Source organism: Bombina bombina, chromosome 2 (assembly GCF_027579735.1).
Source record: "Bombina bombina isolate aBomBom1 chromosome 2, aBomBom1.pri, whole genome shotgun sequence".
Lineage (NCBI taxonomy): Eukaryota > Metazoa > Chordata > Amphibia > Anura > Bombinatoridae > Bombina > Bombina bombina.
Window position 1 is genome coordinate 523103227 of NC_069500.1, and position 20500 is coordinate 523123726.

Genomic DNA, 20500 nt, shown 5'->3' on the forward strand with positions numbered 1-20500 from the left:
CTCTTTGCCATTTCCTGTTGGGGAAGAGAATATCCCACAAGTAAGGATGACGCCGTGGACCGGACACACCGTTGGAGAAAGTAATTTATCAGGTAAACATAAATTCTGTTTTTTAATAAATTGTGGTAATATGTACCAGATTCAATCTTTATAAGTATATATTCATTGTTTTTAGAGCGGACTAGATATTTCCCCTTACCTTATAGCTGGTTATTTACCATTGCATATAGATATTCAAGATATTTTTATGTTAAAATGAAGTCAAGGGTTACTTTGAGAGGCCGCTTGCCAAGGTAGAAAACACTTAGCATTGGTGAAGAGCTAACAAAGATAAATATTCCACTTTGGTGAAATTGGCAAAAGCCTACTTATACACCTCAACAGCCTTTTCTCTGCTGCAGGAAATACAGCTGCAAACAGAGAACCAGCCTTAGCCAGAAGCATGTGGACATGTTGAGATGTTTGCATTTCAATGCAAAGTTTCTGAAAGAGTGAATAACAGAATGTTATTAACAGTGATAGTCTAACTCTTTCTAGTTCTATCTCTTTTCAAACAGTTTGTGGTTTGGTTTTGTTTAATTATAAAACTGTGCTCTGCTGCTTTAAAATTGAAGAAACAGTTGTGTTAATGTAAAGTTTTAGTCTGAAGTTTATATTTGTAACACTCATTATGTGTATTTTATTTAAAACATAGAAAACTATTCTCTTTATCAGATTAGTCGATGAATCTAAAAAATAATCGGCCGATTAATCGATTATGAAAATAATCGTTAGTTACAGCCCTAGTCTGAATGTTATATGTTCCTGATGGCTTACAATGCTAAAGGTATCAGCCGACAGGGTGGCTATACTGATTCAGCTCGAGTTTGTGATGCCGAATGCATGTTTCTGCTCCCTTCGGTGTATAATACTAAATCAGTAGCCTACAGAAAGGTGTGCATGACTGTTACATGTCCCTGCTATCATGCATGCATGATTTCTTCTGCTCGCAGAGTGCATGTTTGGTTTCCTACGGCTTACGCTGCAGTAATTAACAGCCGACTGGGAGATTTATTCTGTTTCCACAATGTTATGGTGGGTGCTGACTTCGCTCCCTATGGCTTCTAATACTACTTTTAGCAGCCGACAGGGAGGTTTTTATTATTTATGTTTAAACGGTATATATCCCTGCTCCTCACGGCTCTCATTAATAAATTAGTAGCCGATGGGAGGGTTCTTCTCTTTGGACTCCACTTTGGTAGTCGACAGGGAGATTTTCGATAATTTATACCGACTGTGTAATCTGACACTCAAGGTTCCCAACGGCTTGTTTCACTTTGGAGCCTACTGGGAGGTTCGTTTATTTACTCTTATATGCCCACGTGGGTTGTTAGCTCTCCCGGCGGTTTCATTTTCTTATACTTAAGCCGCCCGGGAGATTAAGTGTCATATGCCCACGATGGGCGGGGCTAAGATCCGCGCCTTGGTTTGCGCACCTTTTTCGACTAGGAAGTTAGTCTTCAGATGTCTTCTCTGCATGTACAGCAGAGAGGTTTTTGACTCGGTATGGAACATATTTATTAGGTGGGATACGCCCACGATAGGCGGGACTACGATCCGCGCCTTTTGTTTAAACACCTTTGACTTCAGTTGATAGTGGCCAGCTGTCTTCTCTGCTTTTTCAGCAGATAGGCTCTTGGCACTGTTTAGTAATTATTTTTTAGGTGCTTGGTTCAGCAGCTTCGCGAGCAGCTCTTGCTGCGTTAGATTAAAATATGCAGCAGAAAAGTTTGCACAAGCACGCAGAACTTAAGTGTTCTTTCCTATTTAGGATCCTGTTAATTATTAGTGTTCCATCCGGTGGCAGACAGACTCTTCTAGGATTAGTTGAAGTCTGGAGTTTTTTATATATGTTACATACAGTATTGCATTTAACATTCACAGATACAGTCTCTTATATTTTTGATATATCATTTTCAGTCACAGTAATTCAATTTGTTTTGACAATGAGTGAATTGGAGGGGACTTCATGGTTATGTCTTTAAATACATGTGGAACAGAAAAATCCTTGCATGCTCCACATTAGTATAGAGTTGTTTTTTTTTCATATACATTCTTGTCTCCGAAGCTACAAGAAGTGTTCTGACAAAGTTTAATATTTTCGCCGTTTTTTTATCTGCACTTGTCCTAAGAACTTAGCATCCTTTTCCAGGGGCCTTGCTCTTCCTCCATATTCCCTTTTTGGCGTTATCCTACTGGACATCGCTACCTTTTTTTTTTTTTTTTTTTGAGTAAGCGTTGCCGGTTTCTCCCTTGCTGCAGGGAAAGCGCAAGGGGAACTATAAAAGTTTTGTGAGCGAGGTTTCTTTCACAGTGGTTGCTATTTCAGGATATCAGTACCCAACAGAAAACTGTCTAGTTCACTTGGAGTCCCAACCAATTTTTGATCAGGGGTAAGCACTCCAAGAAGTCTGCTGCTGCTGCTTCCAAGTCAGCATGAAGGGGTTATTGCCGGCCCAGGACCAGATAAGAAGTGAGGCGTTCTTACCTTGTGTAAGAGTCCTCTTTTTTTACATGAGAATACTTGGTCCCGTTCCCATACAGGAACAGGGGCTAGGGGCTTCTTCACATTGGTTTTGAATAAAAAAAGTATAAACAAGTTTCTCTGAGTTCCATCGTTCTGGATGGATACTATTCGCACTATCCATCCATTGATCCAGGAGAGTCAATTTCTGACCACAGTGGATCCAACGGATGCATATCTGCATGGGTATATCCACAGGGTTCTTCACTAGTTCCCTTTCTGGACAAACATTTTCAGTTTGTGGCTCGTCCTTTCGGTCTAGCCACGGCTCCCAGAATTTTCTCGAAGGTTCTGGGGTCTCTGCTGGCGGTTCTGAGACCACAGGACATTGCAGTGGCGCCTTATCTGGACGATGTTCTGATCCAGGCCTCGTCCTATCTTCTAGCAGTGTCTCATACCGACGTTGTTCTGTCCTTTCTGAGGACTCACAAGTGGTAAGTGAAGGGTTCCTTTCTTGGGAACTCTTATCGACTCTCTATCCATGAAGATCTTTTTGACGGAAGTCAGAAAGTTACAAATTCTGAATACATGCTGATCCCTTCAGTCCAATCCTCGGCCGTCAGTGGCTCAGTGCATGGAGGTAATTGGATTGATGGTAGCGGCCATGGACATCATTCCGTTTGCTCGTTTTCATCTCAGACCTCTGCAACTGCATACTCAGGCAGTGGAATGGAGATTATTCAAATTTGTCTCCTCAAATAGAGCTAGATCAGGAGACAAGGGACTCTCTTCTATGGTGGTTGTCGCTGGATCATCTGTCCCAGGGGACATGCGTCCGCAGACCCTCATGGGCGATAGTGACAACGGACGCCAGCCTGATGGAATGGGGAGCAGTCTGGAACTTCCTGAGGGCTCAGGGTGTATGGACTCGATCGGAGTCTCTACTTCCCATAAATATCCTAGAGTTGAGAGCAATCTTCAATGCGTTTCAGGCTTGGCCTCAGCTGGCTTCTGCCAAATTCATCAGATTCCAGTCGGACAACATTACGACTGTAGCTTACATCAGTCATCAGGGAGGAAGAAGGAGTTCCTTAGCGATGACAACAGTAGCCAAGATATTTCGGTGGGCGGAGGCTCACTCTTATCTGTCGGCAATCCACATCCCAGGTGTGGAAAACTGGGAATAGGATTTTCTGAGCAGACAGACTTTTCATCCGGGAGCATGGGAACTCTATCCTGAGGTATTTGCCACCCTGATTCTCAGATGAGGCAGGCCGGAGTTGGATCTTATGGCAAGCCAAGCTTCCGAGATCCAGGTCCAGGGATCCCCAGGCCAAGCTGATAGATGCCTTGGCAGTTCAGCCTAGCTTATGTGTTCCCTCTATTTGCTCTCCTTTCCCGGGTGATTGCTCGAATCCAACAGGAGAGGACTTCAGTGATTCTCATCGCTCCTGTGTGGCCTCGCAGGACTTGGTATGCCGATCTGGTGGACATGTCATCTCAGCCACCATGGCAGCTTCCATTGAGGAAAAACCTTCTCATTCAGGGACCCTTCCATCATCTGAATCTAGTTTCTCTGCAGCTAACTGCTTGGAGATTGTACGCTTGATTTTATTTAAGCGAGGGTTCTCTGATTCGGTCATTGGTACCTTTGATTCCGGCACGTAAGCCTGTTACTAGAAAGATTTACCATTAGATATGGTGTAAATCTTTATTGATGCGAATCCAAGGGCTACTCATGGAGTAGGGTTAGGATTCCCAGGATTTTGTCTTTTCTTCAAGAAGGATTGGAGAAAGGCTTGTCGGTAAGTTCCTTAAAGGGACAGATTTCTGCTTTGTCTATTTTGCTACACAAGCGTCTGGCAGATGTTCCAGATGTTAAATCTTTTTGTCAGGTTCTGACTAGAATCAGGCCTGTGTTTAGACCAATTGCTCCTCCTTGGATTTTGAATTTAGTTCTTAATGTTCTTCAAGGGGTTCCGTTTGAACCTATGCATTCCATAGATATTAAGTTGTTATCTTTGAAATTTTTATTTTTGGTTACTATTTCTTCTACTCGCAGAGTTTCTGAGCTTTCGGCATTACATTGTGTTTCTCCTTATCTTATTTTCCATTCTGATAAGGTGGTGTTACGTACCAAACCTGGTTTCGTTCCTAAGGTTGTTTCTAATAAAAAAATTTAATCAGGAAATTGTTGTTCCTTCCTTGTGTCCTAATCCTTCTATGAAGGAGCGGCTTTTACATAATTTGGACGTGGTCCGTGCTTTAAAGTTTTACTTACAGGCCACTAAGGATTTTAGTCACTTGTCTTCCCGGTTTATTGTGTTTTTCTGGGAAGCGTAGGGGTCAGAAAGCTACGGCTCCCTCTTATTTTGGCTGAAGAGTATCATCCGGTTTGCATATGAGACTACTGGACAGCAGCCTCCTGCACAAATTACGGCTCATTCCACTAGAGCTATGGCTTCCTTGTGGGCATTCAAAAATGTTTCTGTTGAACAGATTTGCAAAGCTGCAACTTGGTAGTCTCTTCACACTTTTTACAAATTTTACAAATTTGATACTTTTGCCTCGTCTGAGGCTGTTTTTGGGAGGAAAGTTCTTCAAGCGGTGGCGCCTTCCGTTTAGGTTCCCTGTCTTGTCCCTCCAGTTTCATCCGTGTACTATAGCTTTGGTATTGTATCCCACAAGTAAGGATGAAATCCGTGGACTCATCGTATCTTGTAAAAAATGATAAATTTGTTTCTTTTACGATACGATGAGTCCACCCTGTTTTGATAAGACAGGTCTTTATGTTTGTTAAACTTCAGTCACCTCTGCACCTTGCCTTTTCCTTTCTCTTCCTAACTTCGGTCGAATGACTGGAGTGGGAGGGAAGGGAGGATATATATATATATATATATATATATATATATATATATATATATATATATATATATATATATATATATATATATATATATATATATATATATATATATATATATATATATATATATATATATATATATATATATATATATATATATATATATATATATAATCTCTGCTGTGGTGCTGTTTGCTGCCTCCTGCTGACCCGGAAGCGATATCCCACAAGTAAGGATGAAATCCGCGGACTCATCGTATCGTAAAAGAAACAAATTTATCAGGTAAGAATAAATTTCCTTTTTTTTTTTTTTTTTTTCTGAAAAATTTCAGTTATTTCTATTTCTACTCCCCCCCCCCCCCCCCCATATTATGTGACGGCCATTGGCCAATCACAAATGCATATATTTATATTCTGTGAATTCTTGCACATGCCAGTAGGAGCTGGTGACTCAGTGTAAATATAAAGAGATTGCACATTTCTCCTGTTAAGTGTAGTCAGTCCACGGGTCATCATTACTTCTGGGATATAAACTTCTCCCCAACAGGAAGTGCAAGAGGATCACCCAAGCAGAGCTGCTATATAGCTCCTCCCCTCTACGTCACACCCAGTCATTCTCTTGCACCCAACTAATAGATAGGATGTGTGAGAGGACTGTGGTTATACTTAGTTTTTTATATCTTCAATCAAAAGTTTATTTTAAAACAGCACCGGAGTGTGTTGTTCCTTCTCAGGTAGAATTTGAAGAAGAATCTACCTGAGTTTTTGGATGATTTTAGCCGGCGTAGCTAAGATTCATTTTGCTGTTCTCGGCCATTCTGAGGAGTGAGGTAAACTTCAGATCAGGGGACAGCGGGCAGGTTCACCTGCAAAGAGGTATGTTGCAGTATATTTTTTTTCTGAGGAATAGAATTGACTGAGAAAATACTGCCAATACCAATATAATGTAAGTTCAGCCTTAAATGCAGTAGTAGCAACTGGTATCAGGCTGTTATGTATATATGTTTACACTTCAGTATTCTGGGGAATGGCACTTCACTGGGATAATACTATATGCATATAACTTTTAGCCTAACTTGCAGTGGGAACGTCTAGCAACAGGCTGTTTAATGACATTTCATGTTATTTGATTTTAAACGTTTTTGCTGGCATGTTAAATCGTTTAATTATCTGAGGTACTGGGTGAAAAATTGTTTTGGGCACTGTTTTTCCACTTGGCTGTCGTTTATTTTAATTTAAGACAGTTTACTGAACTTCCCTCACTGCTGTGTGTGAGGGGGAGGGGCCTATTTTGGCGCTTTTGTTACGCATCAGAAATTCAGTCACAAGTCTGTTTCTCTCCCTGCATGATCCGGATCGTCTCTACAGAGCTCAAGGGTCTTCAAAAATTATTTTGAGGGAGGTAATCACTCACAGCAGACCTGTGAGATTGTGCTTTGACTGTGATAAAGTTTATATTTTTTTCTGCTATTAAGGGTTAGTTATCCATTGCTAATGGGGGCAATCCTTTGCTAAATTTATGCCTTTACCGGGAAAAATTTGGTTTTTATAATTTCTCCGGTTCATTGTTATTCAACTGTCATAGTTTTTTTCTGTGCTTCTTAAAGGCACAGTGCGTTTTTCATATTACTTGTAAATTGAGTTGAAAAGTATTTCCAAGCTTGCTAGTTTAATTGCTAGTTTGTTAAACATGTCTGACTCAGAGGAATATCTCTGTGCTATATGTGCAAAAGCCAAGGTGGAGCCCAATAGAAATTTATGTACTAATTGCATTGATGCTACTTTAAATAAAAGTCAATTTGTACAAATTGAACATCATTCACCAAACAACGAGGGGGAAGTTATGCCGACTAACTTGCCTCACGTGTCAGTACCTGCATCTCCCGCTCGGGAGGTGCGTGATATTGTAACGCCGAGTACTTCAGTGCGGCCATTACAAATCACACTACAGGACATGGCTAATGTTATGACTGAAGTTTTGTCTAAATTACCAGAACTTAGAGGTAAGCAAGATCACTCTGGGGTGAGAACAGAGTGCGCTGATATTAGGGCCATGTCAGATACTGCGTCACAATTTGCAGAACATGAGGACGGAGAGCTTCAATCTGCAGGTGACGGATCTGATCCAAATAGAGTGGATTCAGACATTTCAAATTTTAAGTTTAAACTAGAAAACCTCCGTGTACTGCTAGGGGAGGTATTAGCGGCTCTGAATGATTGTAACACTGTTGCAATCCCAGAGAAATTATGTAGGCTGAATAGATACTATGCAGTACCAGCGAGTACTGACGTATTTCCTATACCTAAGAGGCTTACAGAGATAATTACTAAGGAGTGGGATAGGTCCGGTGTACCCTTTTCCCCCCCTCCTGTATTTAGAAAAATGTTTCCAATAGACGCCACCACACGGGACTTATGGCAGATGGTCCCTAAGGTGGAGGGAGCGGTTTCTACTCTGGCTAAGCGTACCACTATCCCGGTGGAGGATAGCTGTGCCTTTTCAGATCCAATGGATAGAAAATTAGAGGGTTACCTTAAGAAAATGTTTGTTCAACAAGGTTTTATATTGCAACCCCTTGCATGTATTGCGTCTGTCACGGCTGCGGCCGCATTTTGGTCCGAGTCTCTGGAAGAGACTCTTGACTCAATAACTATAGATGAGATTTCAAATAAGCTTAAAACCCTTAAGCTAGCTAATTCATTTATTTCAGATGCCGTAGTACATTTAACTAAACTTACGGCTAAGAATTCAGGATTCGCCATTCAGGCACGTAGAGCACTGTGGCTAAAATCCTGGTCAGCTGATGTTACTTCTAAATCTAAATTACTTAACATACCTTTCAAAGGGCAGACCTTATTTGGGCCCGGTTTGAAAGAAATTATTGCTGACATTACAGGAGGTAAAGGCCATGCCCTGCCTCAAGACAGAGCCAAACCTAGGGCTAGACAGTCTAATTTTCGTGCCTTTCGTAACTTCAAGGCAGGAGCAGCATCAACTTCCTCTGCACCAAAACAGGAAGGAGCTGTTGCTCGCTACAGACAAGGCTGGAAACCTAACCAGTCCTGGAACAAGGGCAAGCAGGCCAGAAAACCTGCTGCTGCCCCTAAGACAGCATGAATTGAGGGCCCCCGATCCGGGAACGGATCTAGTGGGGGGCAGACTTTCTCTCTTCGCCCAGGCTTGGGCAAGAGATGTCCAGGATCCCTGGGCGTTAGAGATCATATCTCAGGGATATCTTCTGGACTTCAAAATCTCTCCCCCAAAAGGGAGATTTCATCTTTCAAGGTTGTCAACAAACCAAATAAAGAAAGAGGCGTTTCTACGCTGTGTACAAGATCTTTTGCTAATGGGAGTGATCCACCCGGTTCCGCGGTCAGAGCACGGACAGGGATTTTACTCAAATCTGTTTGTGGTTCCCAAGAAAGAAGGAACCTTCAGACCAATCTTGGATCTAAAGATCTTAAACAAATTCTTAAGAGTTCCATCGTTCAAAATGGAAACTATTCGGACAATCTTGCCCATGATCCAAAAGGGTCAGTACATGACCACAGTGGATTTAAAGGACGCTTACCTTCACATACCGATTCACAAAAATCATTACCGGTATCTAAGGTTTGCCTTCCTAGACAGGCATTACCAGTTTGTAGCTCTTCCATTCGGATTGGCTACGGCTCCAAGAATCTTCACAAAGGTTCTGGGCGCTCTTCTGGCGGTACTAAGACCGCGAGGAATTTCGGTGGCTCCGTACCTAGACGACATTCTGATACAAGCGTCAAGCTTTCAAACTGCCAAGTCTCATACAGAGTTAGTACTGGCATTTCTAAGGTCGCATTGGTGGAAGGTGAACGAAGAGAAAAGTTCTCTCTTTCCACTCACAAGAGTTCCCTTCTTGGGGACTCTTATAGATTCTGTAGACATGAAGATCTACCTGACAGAAGACAGGTTAACAAAGCTTCAAAATGCTTGCCGTGTCCTTCATTCCATTCAACACCCGTCAGTGGCTCAATGCATGGAGGTGATCGGCTTAATGGTAGCGGCAATGGACATAGTACCCTTTGCACGCCTACATCTCAGACCGCTGCAATTGTGCATGCTAAGTCAGTGGAATGGGGATTACTCAGATTTGTCCCCTACTCTGAATCTGGATCAAGAGACCAGAAATTCTCTTCTATGGTGGCTTTCTCGGCCACATCTGTCCAGGGGGATGCCATTCAGCAGACCAGATTGGACAATTGTAACAACAGACGCCAGCCTACTAGGTTGGGGCGCTGTCTGGAATTCCCTGAAGGCTCAGGGATCATGGACTCAGGAGGAGAGTCTCCTTCCAATAAACATTCTGGAATTGAGAGCAGTTCTCAATGCCCTTCTGGCTTGGCCTCAGTTAACAACTCGGGGGTTCATCAGGTTTCAGTCAGACAACATCACGACTGTAGCTTACATCAACCATCAAGGAGGGACAAGAAGCTCCCTAGCGATGATGGAAGTATCAAAGATAATTTGCTGGGCAGAGTCTCACTCTTGCCACCTGTCAGCGATCCACATTCCTGGAGTGGAGAACTGGGAGGCGGATTTCCTAAGTCGTCAGACTTTTCATCCGGGGGAGTGGGAACTTCATCCGGAGGTCTTTGCCCAAATACTTCGACTTTGGGGCAAACCAGAGATAGATCTCATGGCGTCTCGCCAGAACGCCAAGCTTCCTTGTTACGGGTCCAGGTCCAGGGACCCGGGAGCGGTCCTGGTAGATGCTTTGACAGCACCTTGGACCTTCGGGATGGCCTATGTGTTTCCACCCTTCCCGATGCTTCCTCGATTGATTGCCAGGATCAAACAGGAGAGAGCATTGGTGATTCTAATAGCGCCTGCGTGGCCACGCAGGACCTGGTATGCAGATCTAGTGGACATGTCATCCTGTCCACCTTGGTCTCTGCCTCTGAGACAGGACCTTCTAATTCAGGGTCCTTTCAAACATCAAAATCTAATTTCTCTGAAGCTGACTGCTTGGAAATTGAACGCTTGATTTTATCAAAGCGTGGATTTTCGGAGTCAGTAATTGATACCTTAATACAGGCTAGGAAACCTGTTACCAGAAAGATTTACCATAAAATATGGCGTAAATACTTACATTGGTGCGAATCCAAGAGTTACTCATGGAGTAAGGTTAGGATTCCTAGGATATTGTCTTTTCTACAAGAGGGTTTAGAAAAGGGTTTATCTGCTAGTTCCTTAAAGGGACAGATCTCAGCTCTGTCCATTCTTTTACACAAACGTCTGTCAGAATTTCCAGACGTTCAGGCTTTTTGCCAGGCTTTGGCCAGGATTAAGCCTGTGTTTAAAACTGTTGCTCCACCATGGAGCTTAAATTTAGTTCTTAACGTTTTACAGGGTGTTCCGTTTGAACCCCTTCATTCCATTGATATTAAATTGTTATCTTGGAAAGTTCTGTTTTTAATGGCTATTTCCTCGGCTCGAAGAGTCTCTGAGTTATCGGCCTTACATTGTGATTCTCCTTATCTGATTTTTCATTCAGACAAGGTAGTTCTGCGTACTAAACCTGGGTTCTTACCTAAGGTAGTCACTAATAGGAATATCAATCAGGAGATTGTTGTCCCATCATTGTGTCCTAACCGTTCTTCAAAGAAGGAACGACTTCTACACAATCTGGATGTAGTTCGTGCCCTGAAATTTTACTTACAGGCAACTAAAGATTTTCGCCAAACTTCTTCCCTGTTTGTCGTTTATTCTGGACAGAGGAGAGGTCAAAAAGCTTCTGCTACCTCTCTCTCTTTTTGGCTTCGTAGCATAATACGTTTAGCCTATGAGACTGCTGGACAGCAGCCTCCTGAAAGAATTACAGCTCATTCTACTAGAGCTGTGGCTTCCACTTGGGCCTTTAAGAATGAGGCATCTGTTGAACAGATTTGCAAGGCTGAAACTTGGTTTTCTCTTCATACTTTTTACAAATTTGACACTTTTGCTTCTTCGGAGGCTGTTTTTGGGAGAAAGGTTCTTCAGGCAGTGGTCCCTTCCGTATAAAGATCCTGCCTGTCCCTCCCGTCATCCGTGTACTTTAGCTTTGGTATTGGTATCCCAGAAGTAATGATGACCCGTGGACTGACTACACTTAACAGGAGAAAACATAATTTATGCTTACCTGATAAATTCCTTTCTCCTGTAGTGTAGTCGGTCCACGGCCCGCCCTGTTTTTTATGGCAGGTCTAAATTTTTAAATTATACTCCAGTCACCACTGCACCCTATAGTTTCTCCTTTCTCGTTTGGTTCTCGGTCGAATGACTGGGTGTGACGTAGAGGGGAGGAGCTATATAGCAGCTCTGCTTGGGTGATCCTCTTGCACTTCCTGTTGGGGAGGAGTTAATATCCCAGAAGTAATGATGGCCCGTGGACTGACTACACTACAGGAGAAAGGAATTTATCAGGTAAGCATAAATTATGTTTTTGTTATTGGAAGTAAATTGGAAAGTTTAAACTTTCATGCTTCAAATAGAGCATGCAATTTTAATTTTGAATTGAATGTCCCTTTAAGCAACTTTCTAATTTCCTCCTATTCTTTTCTTCTTCGTTCTCTTGGTATCTTCATTTGAAAAAGCAGGAATGTAAGCTTACATGCAGGCCAGTTTTTGGTTTAGCACCTGGGTAGCGCTTTCTGATTGGTGGCTTAAAGTAATCGGCAAGCACTATCCAGGTTGCTGAACCAAAAATTTGCCAGCTTGTAAGCTTACATTCCTGCTTTTTCAAATAAAGATGGCAAGAGAATGAAGAAGAAAAATTGATAATAGAAGTAAATTAGAAAGTTGCTTTAAAATTGCATGCTCTATCTGAATCATGAAAGAAAAAAAATTGGGTTCTTTATCACTTTAATGTTTTCAAGATCAATCCCTATAACTGGTTTACATATCTGGTTAACCATGTTCTTATTTCTCACAATATACAGTACCCCACTGTAGAAGAAGCAGTTGCTACCAGAAACTCTCTGCATGGCGTCAAGTGGCCTCAGTCCAATCCCAAATTCCTTTCTGTGGATTTTGCAGAACAAGATGAGGTATGCTTTTAGGTCACATGTCTAATCCCTGCTTTATTGCAAACCACCTACTGTTTGTTCTTTTGGTGTTTCTCACAATTATATGGTTTACCAGATCTTCAATGATTGATCTTTCTCCTTTTTCAGCTTGACTTCCACAGAGGGCTTTTGACTGAGCGTCCTCCAGAACCCAAACAAGAGGAGCCACCACGTTCACACATGCCTGCACCAAGGGGTGAACACAGGGATCATGACCGAGGAGTGCGAGAGCAGTGGGCAGAAAGAGAAAGAGAGATGGAGAGGAGGGAGCGCACACGTTCAGAGAGAGAGTGGGACAGAGACAAGATCAGAGAAGATCCCAGATCGCGTTCTCGAGACCGTCGGTGCAAAGAGCATGCCAAATCAAAAGAGAAGAAAAATGAGAAAAAAGGTGCATTTTAATGTTTTTAAATACTTAGTTCACTACACATGGTCTAAAACCATCAATTCCCCTTTCATTTTCATTCACTTCTTAATTTCTGTTACTCTACCCTTTCTTCCATTGTTAACTTTTAAGTAATTTATTAAATGGCCATTTCTCTACATCCATAAATACTTGTATCAGGTCCTCATCAACTAGAAATCTTTAGAGGCAGAGACTTTTTTTATAAGACATTTTTCATCCCCCTTTAATTGGTTATTTGCTTGCTAAATCACTTTTGTTACATTTTTTTTTGTAGCATAGTACGAATACAATACACAATTTAAACAATGCTTCATATTTATTCACCTTAAATCTATGTAAATCTAAATTGGTTTCCTATTGGACACATGTTGTGCAACGGCAACTGAGGGCTTAAAGGGATACTGAACCCACCATTGTGTTCTTTCATAATTCCGATAGAGCATGCCATTTTAAGCAACTTTCTATCTGAATCATGAAAGAAAAAAAAATTAGATTCAGTATCCCTTTAATGAAGTATTAATGATTATTTGAAAGCAGTTCATATAGTTCAAACTAAATTGTATTGAATCCCATAATGTTAACTGCAGTCATTTCATAAAGCTTAGTTATGTCCCTTTTCCAGCTTTTGTTTAGGCATTCCTTTCCAATGGTGTATAATCACTCAATGCTTCTTTTAAATATTTTCTTCTGCTTCCTGATTCAATTAACATTTTCTGTCTTCTGCCTACAGAAAAGGTACAAGAGGAACCTCCTGCAAAACTATTGGATGACTTGTTCCACAAAACCAAAGCTGCTCCCTGTATATACTGGCTGCCCCTCACTGAAGATCAGGTAATCTTACAAGTTTTGTTAGGATTATTTTAATGGCCAATATAGAGGACTGTATGATGATGGTTCTATTTTGCCATGATGTGCAGGTTTTAAAGAAGGTTGCGGACAGGGCAGAGAGAGCAAAGGAACGAGAGAAACGTCGAAAAGAGCAAGAGGAGCAGGAAGAGGAGGAGAGGAAAGAGCGAGCAAAAGAGAGGGAAAAGGAAATGGACAGAAGTCGGGAAAGAACACGTGAGGCTGAGAAAAGAAGGGAACACAGTCGAGAGCACCCTCGGGAGAGAGATAGGCGGGAACAGAAGCGGCACAGCCGTAGTCGTAGCCGGAGCACACCTGTGAGAGATAGAGGTGGCAGGCGCTGACTTCAACTTGCTTACATTACTGGCCAGTCCATCGTGGAAGGTGGTTAAAAGTGCCATACTCTCTAGCCATGTGGCTGGAGGAGTAATGCACTGTAGACCTCAAGAGGAACAGGTTTACTTAACTCTGCAGGACATGTTTTAGCCTCTGCGCTGCCAAAGGAATCCTGCAGCCTTACAGCGCTCTTATTGGTAAATCTTTTTTGTTATATATATTTTTTTCCATTCTTCAGTTTAAACTCTTGATTCCACACTTACCAGATAAATACGTGCAAGGATTTGTTGCTGCTGGACTCCACATCTGGAGCATTTGTGCAATGAGGGTTCCCATGCCCCCCAAATCCCCTTAACCTTCTGGCTGCCAGAATGGCAGGGGGAAAAAAGGATTACTTCCCTGCAAGGATGCCAGAAGCGGCATCTTGTTTAAACCTATTTTGTTTATATTTTTTTTAATATTATAAATGAAGTGGAGTATCAGAGAATAAAAATCTGCGTTAGTTTTATTTGTTGTCTGATCAGTTATTTCCATCATGGTCTGAGAGGTTGTATTTAAACATTACTCTTTCAAAGAGGTATGGATAGTGCTCATTTAAAGTGACAGAACAAACCTTGTAATTAAGACATTTCTTATGTTGCTGTAGAATAACATATTTGCCAAGTATTAACGTTTTTAAAACATATTAACATCATTTTACTTCAGTTATTTTTTAATAGCCATAGGTCACCCTCTGTTTTATAAGCATAGTATTGAAGTTTTCCCCACCTCCCTCTAGCCACGGGTGCTGCCATGTTGAAATCTAGCTTTCATTGCATTTAAGCATTTGCATGTTTTGTATATATGCTCAACTTTTTCGGATACCTGCAGTGAAACCTAGGTTTAAAATGGCAGCATCCATAATTAAAGGAATATGCATGATTTTTTTTTTATTTTTATTTTTTTTGTGATCATTATCCCTTTAAAGGGACAGTCTAGTCAAAATTAAACTTTGATAGTTCAGATAGGACTTGTAATTTTAATCAACTTTCCAATTTACTTTTCTTAAGACACGGTGAGTCTACAGAATCATTAATTACTGTTGAGAATAGAGGCAAAGAGCACCACAGCAAAGCTGTTATGTATCATTTCCCACAACCCCCAGTCATTCTCTTTGCCTTCAGTACAATTAAGAGGTGAAGTTTCTTTCATGTAATTGGCAAGAGTCCATGAGCTAGTATGGGATATACATTCCTACCAGGAGGGGCAAAGTTTCCCAAACCTCAAAATGCCTATAAATACACCCCCCACCACACCCACAATTCAGTTTTACAAACTTTTCCTCCTATGGAGGTGGTGAAGTAAGTTTGTGCTAGATTTCTACGTTGATATGCGCTTCGCAGCATACTGAAGCCCGGTTTTCCTCTCAGTGCAGTGAATGACAGAGGGATGTGAAGGGAGTATTGCCTATTGAATGCTATGGTCATCCTATTGGATCTATTTCATAGGTTCTCTGTTATCGGTCGTAGAGATTCTTCTCCTACCTCCCTTTTCAGATCGACTATATACTCTTATATACCATTACCTCTGCTGATTGTCGTTTCAGTACTGGTTTGGCTATCTACTATATGTAGATGAGTGTCTTTTGGTAAGTAAGTCTTATTTTATTTATGACACTCTCAGCTATGGTTTGGCACTTTATATGTAAAGTTCTAAATATATATTTTATATTTGCCATGATTCAGGTTAATCAGTATATTTCCTTCTTACAGACTGTCGGTTTCATTTTTGGGAAATGCATATGAATAAATATTTTCCTTACCTGAAAATTTTTCAAATTGTCTTTTCTTCTAAATTGCGGGCTGTTAGGCTCGCGGGTGCAAAAAATGCTAGAATTTGTCATTTTTGGCGCAAGACTTTTTGGCGCGAAAATTACGTTTGACGTTAATGAAGTCATTTCCGACGTCGTAGTTGACGCCGAGAGTTTTCGCGTAGTTGCGTCATCTGACGCTCATGTTTGTTGCAGACGTTTTTGGCGCCAAAAAATTTGTCAATTGTGGGCGTCCTACTTGGCGCCAGTTTTTTTGGCATTATTTAAGTCTGTTTCTTTCTGCTTCTGGTTTCCAGAGGCCTATTCTGTTTGCATTTTTTCCCATTCCTGAAACTGTCATTTAAGGAATTTGATAATTTTGCTTTATATGTTTTTTTCTATTACATATTGCAAGATGTCGTAATCTGACCCTGTATCAGAATCTACTTCTGGAAAGCTAAGTGCATTTGTTGTAAACTTGTGTTAACTGTTCCTCCGACTGTAGTTTGTTAGTTGTCATGATAAACTTTCAAAAGCGGACAATATTTCCATTAGTAGTAGTCCATTACCTGTTGTTCCTTCAACATCTAATGTTCAGGATATTCCTGTTAATGTAAGAGAATTTGTTTCTAATTCTATTCAGAAGGCCCGGTCTGTTATACCTCCTTCTAATAAACGTAAAAGGTCTTTTAAAACTTCTAATAAATTAGATGAATTTTTAAATGACCGCCAACATTCTGATTTATCTATCTGGTTCAGAAGTTTATTCGTTCCTTACTTAAAGAGGTGTTGATTGTATTAGATATGGAGGAGTCTAGTCCTCTTGATATTAAAACCAGTCAACGTTTAAATTCGGTTTTTAAACCTCATGTAGTTATTCCAGAGGTTTTTCCAGTTCCTGATGCTATTTCAGATGTAATTTCTAGAGAATGGAATAGTTTGGGTACTTCATTTACTCCTTTAAGGTTTAAGAGACTGTACCCTTTGCCGGCTGATAGATTAGAGTTTTGGGGGGAAAAATCCCCAAAGTTGATGGGGCTATCTCTACTCTTGCTAAACGTACTACTATTCCTACGGCAGATAGTACTTCTTTTTAAAGATCCTTTAGATAGGAAACTTGAATCTTTTTTTAAGGAAGGCTTATTTATCTTCAGGTAATCTTCTTAGGCCTGCTATTTCTTTGGCTGATGTTGCTGCAGCTTCAACTTTTTGGTTGGAGGCTTTAGCGCAACAAGTACCAGATCATAATGTGTATAGCATTGTTAAACTTCTTCAACATGCTAATAATTTCATTTGTGATGCCATTTTTTATATCATTTGATGTCAGGTATATGTCTTTAGCTATTTTAGCTAGAAGAGCTTTATGGCTTAAATCTTGGAATGCAGATATGACTTCTAAGTCAACGTTGCTATCTCTTTCTTTCCAGGGTAATAAATTATTTGGTTCTCAGTTGGATCATTTCAACTGTCACTGGGGGGAAGGGAGCTTTTTTGCCTCAGGATAAAAAAATCTAAGGGTAAATTTAGGGCTGCTAACCATTTTCGTTCCTTTCGTCAGAATAAGGAACAGAAGCCTGACCCTTCCCCTAAAGGAACGGCTTCCCATTGGAAGCCTTCTCCAGTCTGGAATAAATCCAAGCCTTTTAGAAAATCACAACCAGCCCCCAAGTCCGCATGAAGGTGCGGCCCTCATTCCAGCACAGCTGGTAGGGGGCAGGCTACGATTTTTCAAAGATGTTTGGATCAATTCAGTCCAAAATCATTGGATTCAGAACATTGTTTTTCAAGGGTACAGAATAGGTTTCAAGGTAAGACCGCCTGTGAGTTTTTTCTCTCACGCATTCCAGTGAACCCAGTAAAGGCTCAGGCTTTCCTGAAGTGTGTTTCATACCTGGAGTCTTCTGGGGTAGTTGTGCCAGTTCCATATCTGGAACGGGGTCTGGGGTTTTATTCAAATCTGTTCATTGTACCAAAGAAAGAGAATTATTTCAGACTAGTTCTGGATCTAAAAATTTTGAATCGTTATGTAAGAATACCAACATTCAAGATGGTGACTATAAGGACTATTCTGCCTTTTGTTCTGCAAGGGCATTATATGTTCACAATAGATTTACAGGATGCTTATCTTCATATTCCAATTCATCCAGATCACTATCAGTTCCTGAGATTCTCTTTTGTAGACAAGCATTACCAATTTGTTGCTCTTCCTTTTGGCCTAGCAACAGCTCCAAGGATCTTCTCAAAGGTTCTCGGTGCCCTTCTCTCAGTAATCAGAGAGCGGGGTATTGCGGTGTTTCCTTATTTGGACGATATCTTGGTACTTGCTCAGTCTTTACATTCTGCAGAATCTCACACGAATCAACTTGTGTTGTTTCTTCAAGAACATGGTTGGAGGATCAATTTACCAAAAAGTTCCTTGATTCCTCAGACAAGGGTAACCTTTTTAGGCTTCCAGATAGATTCAGTATCCATGACTTTGTCTCTAACAGACAAAAGACGTTTAAAATTGGTTTCAGCCTGTCGGAACCTTCAGTCTCAGTCATTCCCTTCAGTAGCTATGTGCATGGAAGTTTTAGGTCTCATGACTGCAGCATCGGACGCGATCCCCTTTGCTCGTTTTCACATGAGACCGTTTCAGCTTTGCATGCTGAATCAATGGTACCGGGATTATACAAAGATATCACAATTAATATCCTTAAATCCCAGTGTTCAACACTCTCTGACGTGGTGGTTAAATCACTAGCGTTTAGTTCAAGGGGCCTCTTTTCTTCATCCAACCTGGACTGTGATTTCAACAGATGCGAGTCTTTCAGGTTGGAGAGCTGTCTGGGGATCTCTGACAGCGCAGGGGGTTTGGAAATCTCAAGAGGCGAGATTACCAATCAATGTTTTGGAACTCCGTGCGATTTTCAGAGCTCTTCAGTTCTGGCCGCCTCTGAAGAGAGAATCGTTTATTTGCTTTCAGACAGACAATGTCACGACCGTGGCGTATGTCAATCAAGGTGGGACTCACAGTCCTCAGGCTATAAAAGAAGTATCTCGGATATTTGCATGGGCGGAATCCAGCTCCTGTCTAATCTCTGCGGTTCATATCCCAGGTATAGACAATTGGGAAGCAGATTATCTTAGTCGCCAGACTTTACATCCGGGAGAATGGTCTCTTCACCCAGATGTTTCTTCAGATTGTACAGATATGGGGGCTTCCAGAAATAGATCTGATGGCTTCTCATCTAAACAGGAATCTTCCCAGGGATCCTCAGGCGGAAGCAGTGGATGCGTTGTCACTTCCTTGGAATTATCAACCTGCTTATATCTTTCCGCCTCTAGTTCTTCTTCCAAGAGTGATTTCCAAAATCCTAATGGAACGTTAGTTTGTACTGCTGGTGGCTCCAGCATGGCCACACAGGTTTTGGTATGCGGATCTTGTTCGGATGTCCAGTTGCCAACCTTGGCCACTTCCGTTAAGGTCAGACCTATCTCAAGGTCCGTTTTTCCATCAGGATCTCAAATCATTAAATTTGAAGGTATGGAGATTCAACGCTTAGTCATAGAGGTTTCTCTGACTCGGTGATCAATACTATGTTGCAGGCTCGTAAATCTGTGTCTAGAAAGATTTATTACCGAGTTTGGAAGACTTAAATTTCATGGTGTTCTTCTCATAAATTCTCCTGGCATTCTTTTAGAATTCCTAGAATTTTACAGTTTCTTCAGGTTGGTTTGGATAAGGGTGTGTCTGCAAGTTCCTTGAAAGGACAAATCTCTGCTCTTTCTGTTCTGTTTCACAGAACAATTGCTAATCTTCCTGACATTCGTTGTTTTGTACAGGCTTTGGTTCGTATCAAGCCTGTCATTAAGTCAATCTCTCCTCCTTGGAGTCTTAATTTGGTTTTGAGAGCTTTACAGGCTCCTCCGTTTGAGCCTATTCATTCTCTGGATATTAAGTTACTTTCTTGGAAAGTATTGTTTCTTTTGGCTATCTCTTCTGCTAGAAGAGTTTCTGAATTATCTGCTCTTTCTTGTGAGTCTCCTTTTCTGATTTTTCATCAGGATAACGCGGTTTTGCGGACTTCATTTAAATTTTTACCTAAGGTTGTGAATTCCAACAACATTAGTAGAGAAATTGTTGTCCCTTCATTGTGTCCTAATCCTAAGAATTCTTTGGAAAAATCTTTGCATTCTTTGGATGTGGTAAGAGCTTTGAAATATTTATGTTGAAGCTACTAAAGATTTCAGAAAGACTTCTAGTCTATTTGTTATATTCTCTGGTCCTAAGAAAGGTCTGAAAGCTTCTGCTATTTCTTTGGCTTCTTGGTTAAAACTTTTGATTCATCATGCTTATGTGGAGTCGGGTAAATCCCCGCCTCAGGATTACGGCTCCATTCTACTAGGTCAGTTTCTACCTCCTGGGCTTTTAAGAATGAAGCTTCTGTTGATCAGATTTGCAAAGCAGCAACTTGGTCTTCTTTGCGTACTTTTACTAAATTCTACCCTTTTGATGTTTTTTTTCTTCTTCAGAAGCAGTTTTTGGTAGAAAAGTTCTTCAGGCAGCTGTTTCAGTTTGATTCTTCTGCTTATAATTTCAGTTTTTTTCATTATAAGATTAAAACTTTTTTGATTTGGGTTGTGGATTCTTTTTTCAGCGGAATTGGCTGTCTTTATTTTTATCCCTCCCTCTCT

General features: G+C 41.1%; 1 protein-coding gene across 3 annotated transcripts in view; it reads left to right on the forward strand.

Moving 5' to 3' along the window:
• The window catches only part of ACIN1 (apoptotic chromatin condensation inducer 1), a 448130-nt gene extending 433588 nt beyond the window's left edge, over positions 1-14542 (forward strand). For all 3 annotated transcript variants that reach the window (XM_053702293.1, XM_053702295.1, XM_053702296.1), the window contains 4 exons: positions 12321-12428; positions 12555-12837; positions 13583-13683; positions 13770-14542. In XM_053702293.1, the coding sequence (XP_053558268.1) occupies positions 12321-12428; positions 12555-12837; positions 13583-13683; positions 13770-14042 (765 nt within the window). In that variant the 3' untranslated portion in view covers positions 14043-14542. The remainder of the gene's footprint in view (positions 1-12320; positions 12429-12554; positions 12838-13582; positions 13684-13769) is intronic.
• The last annotated feature ends 5958 nt before the right edge of the window (positions 14543-20500 follow it).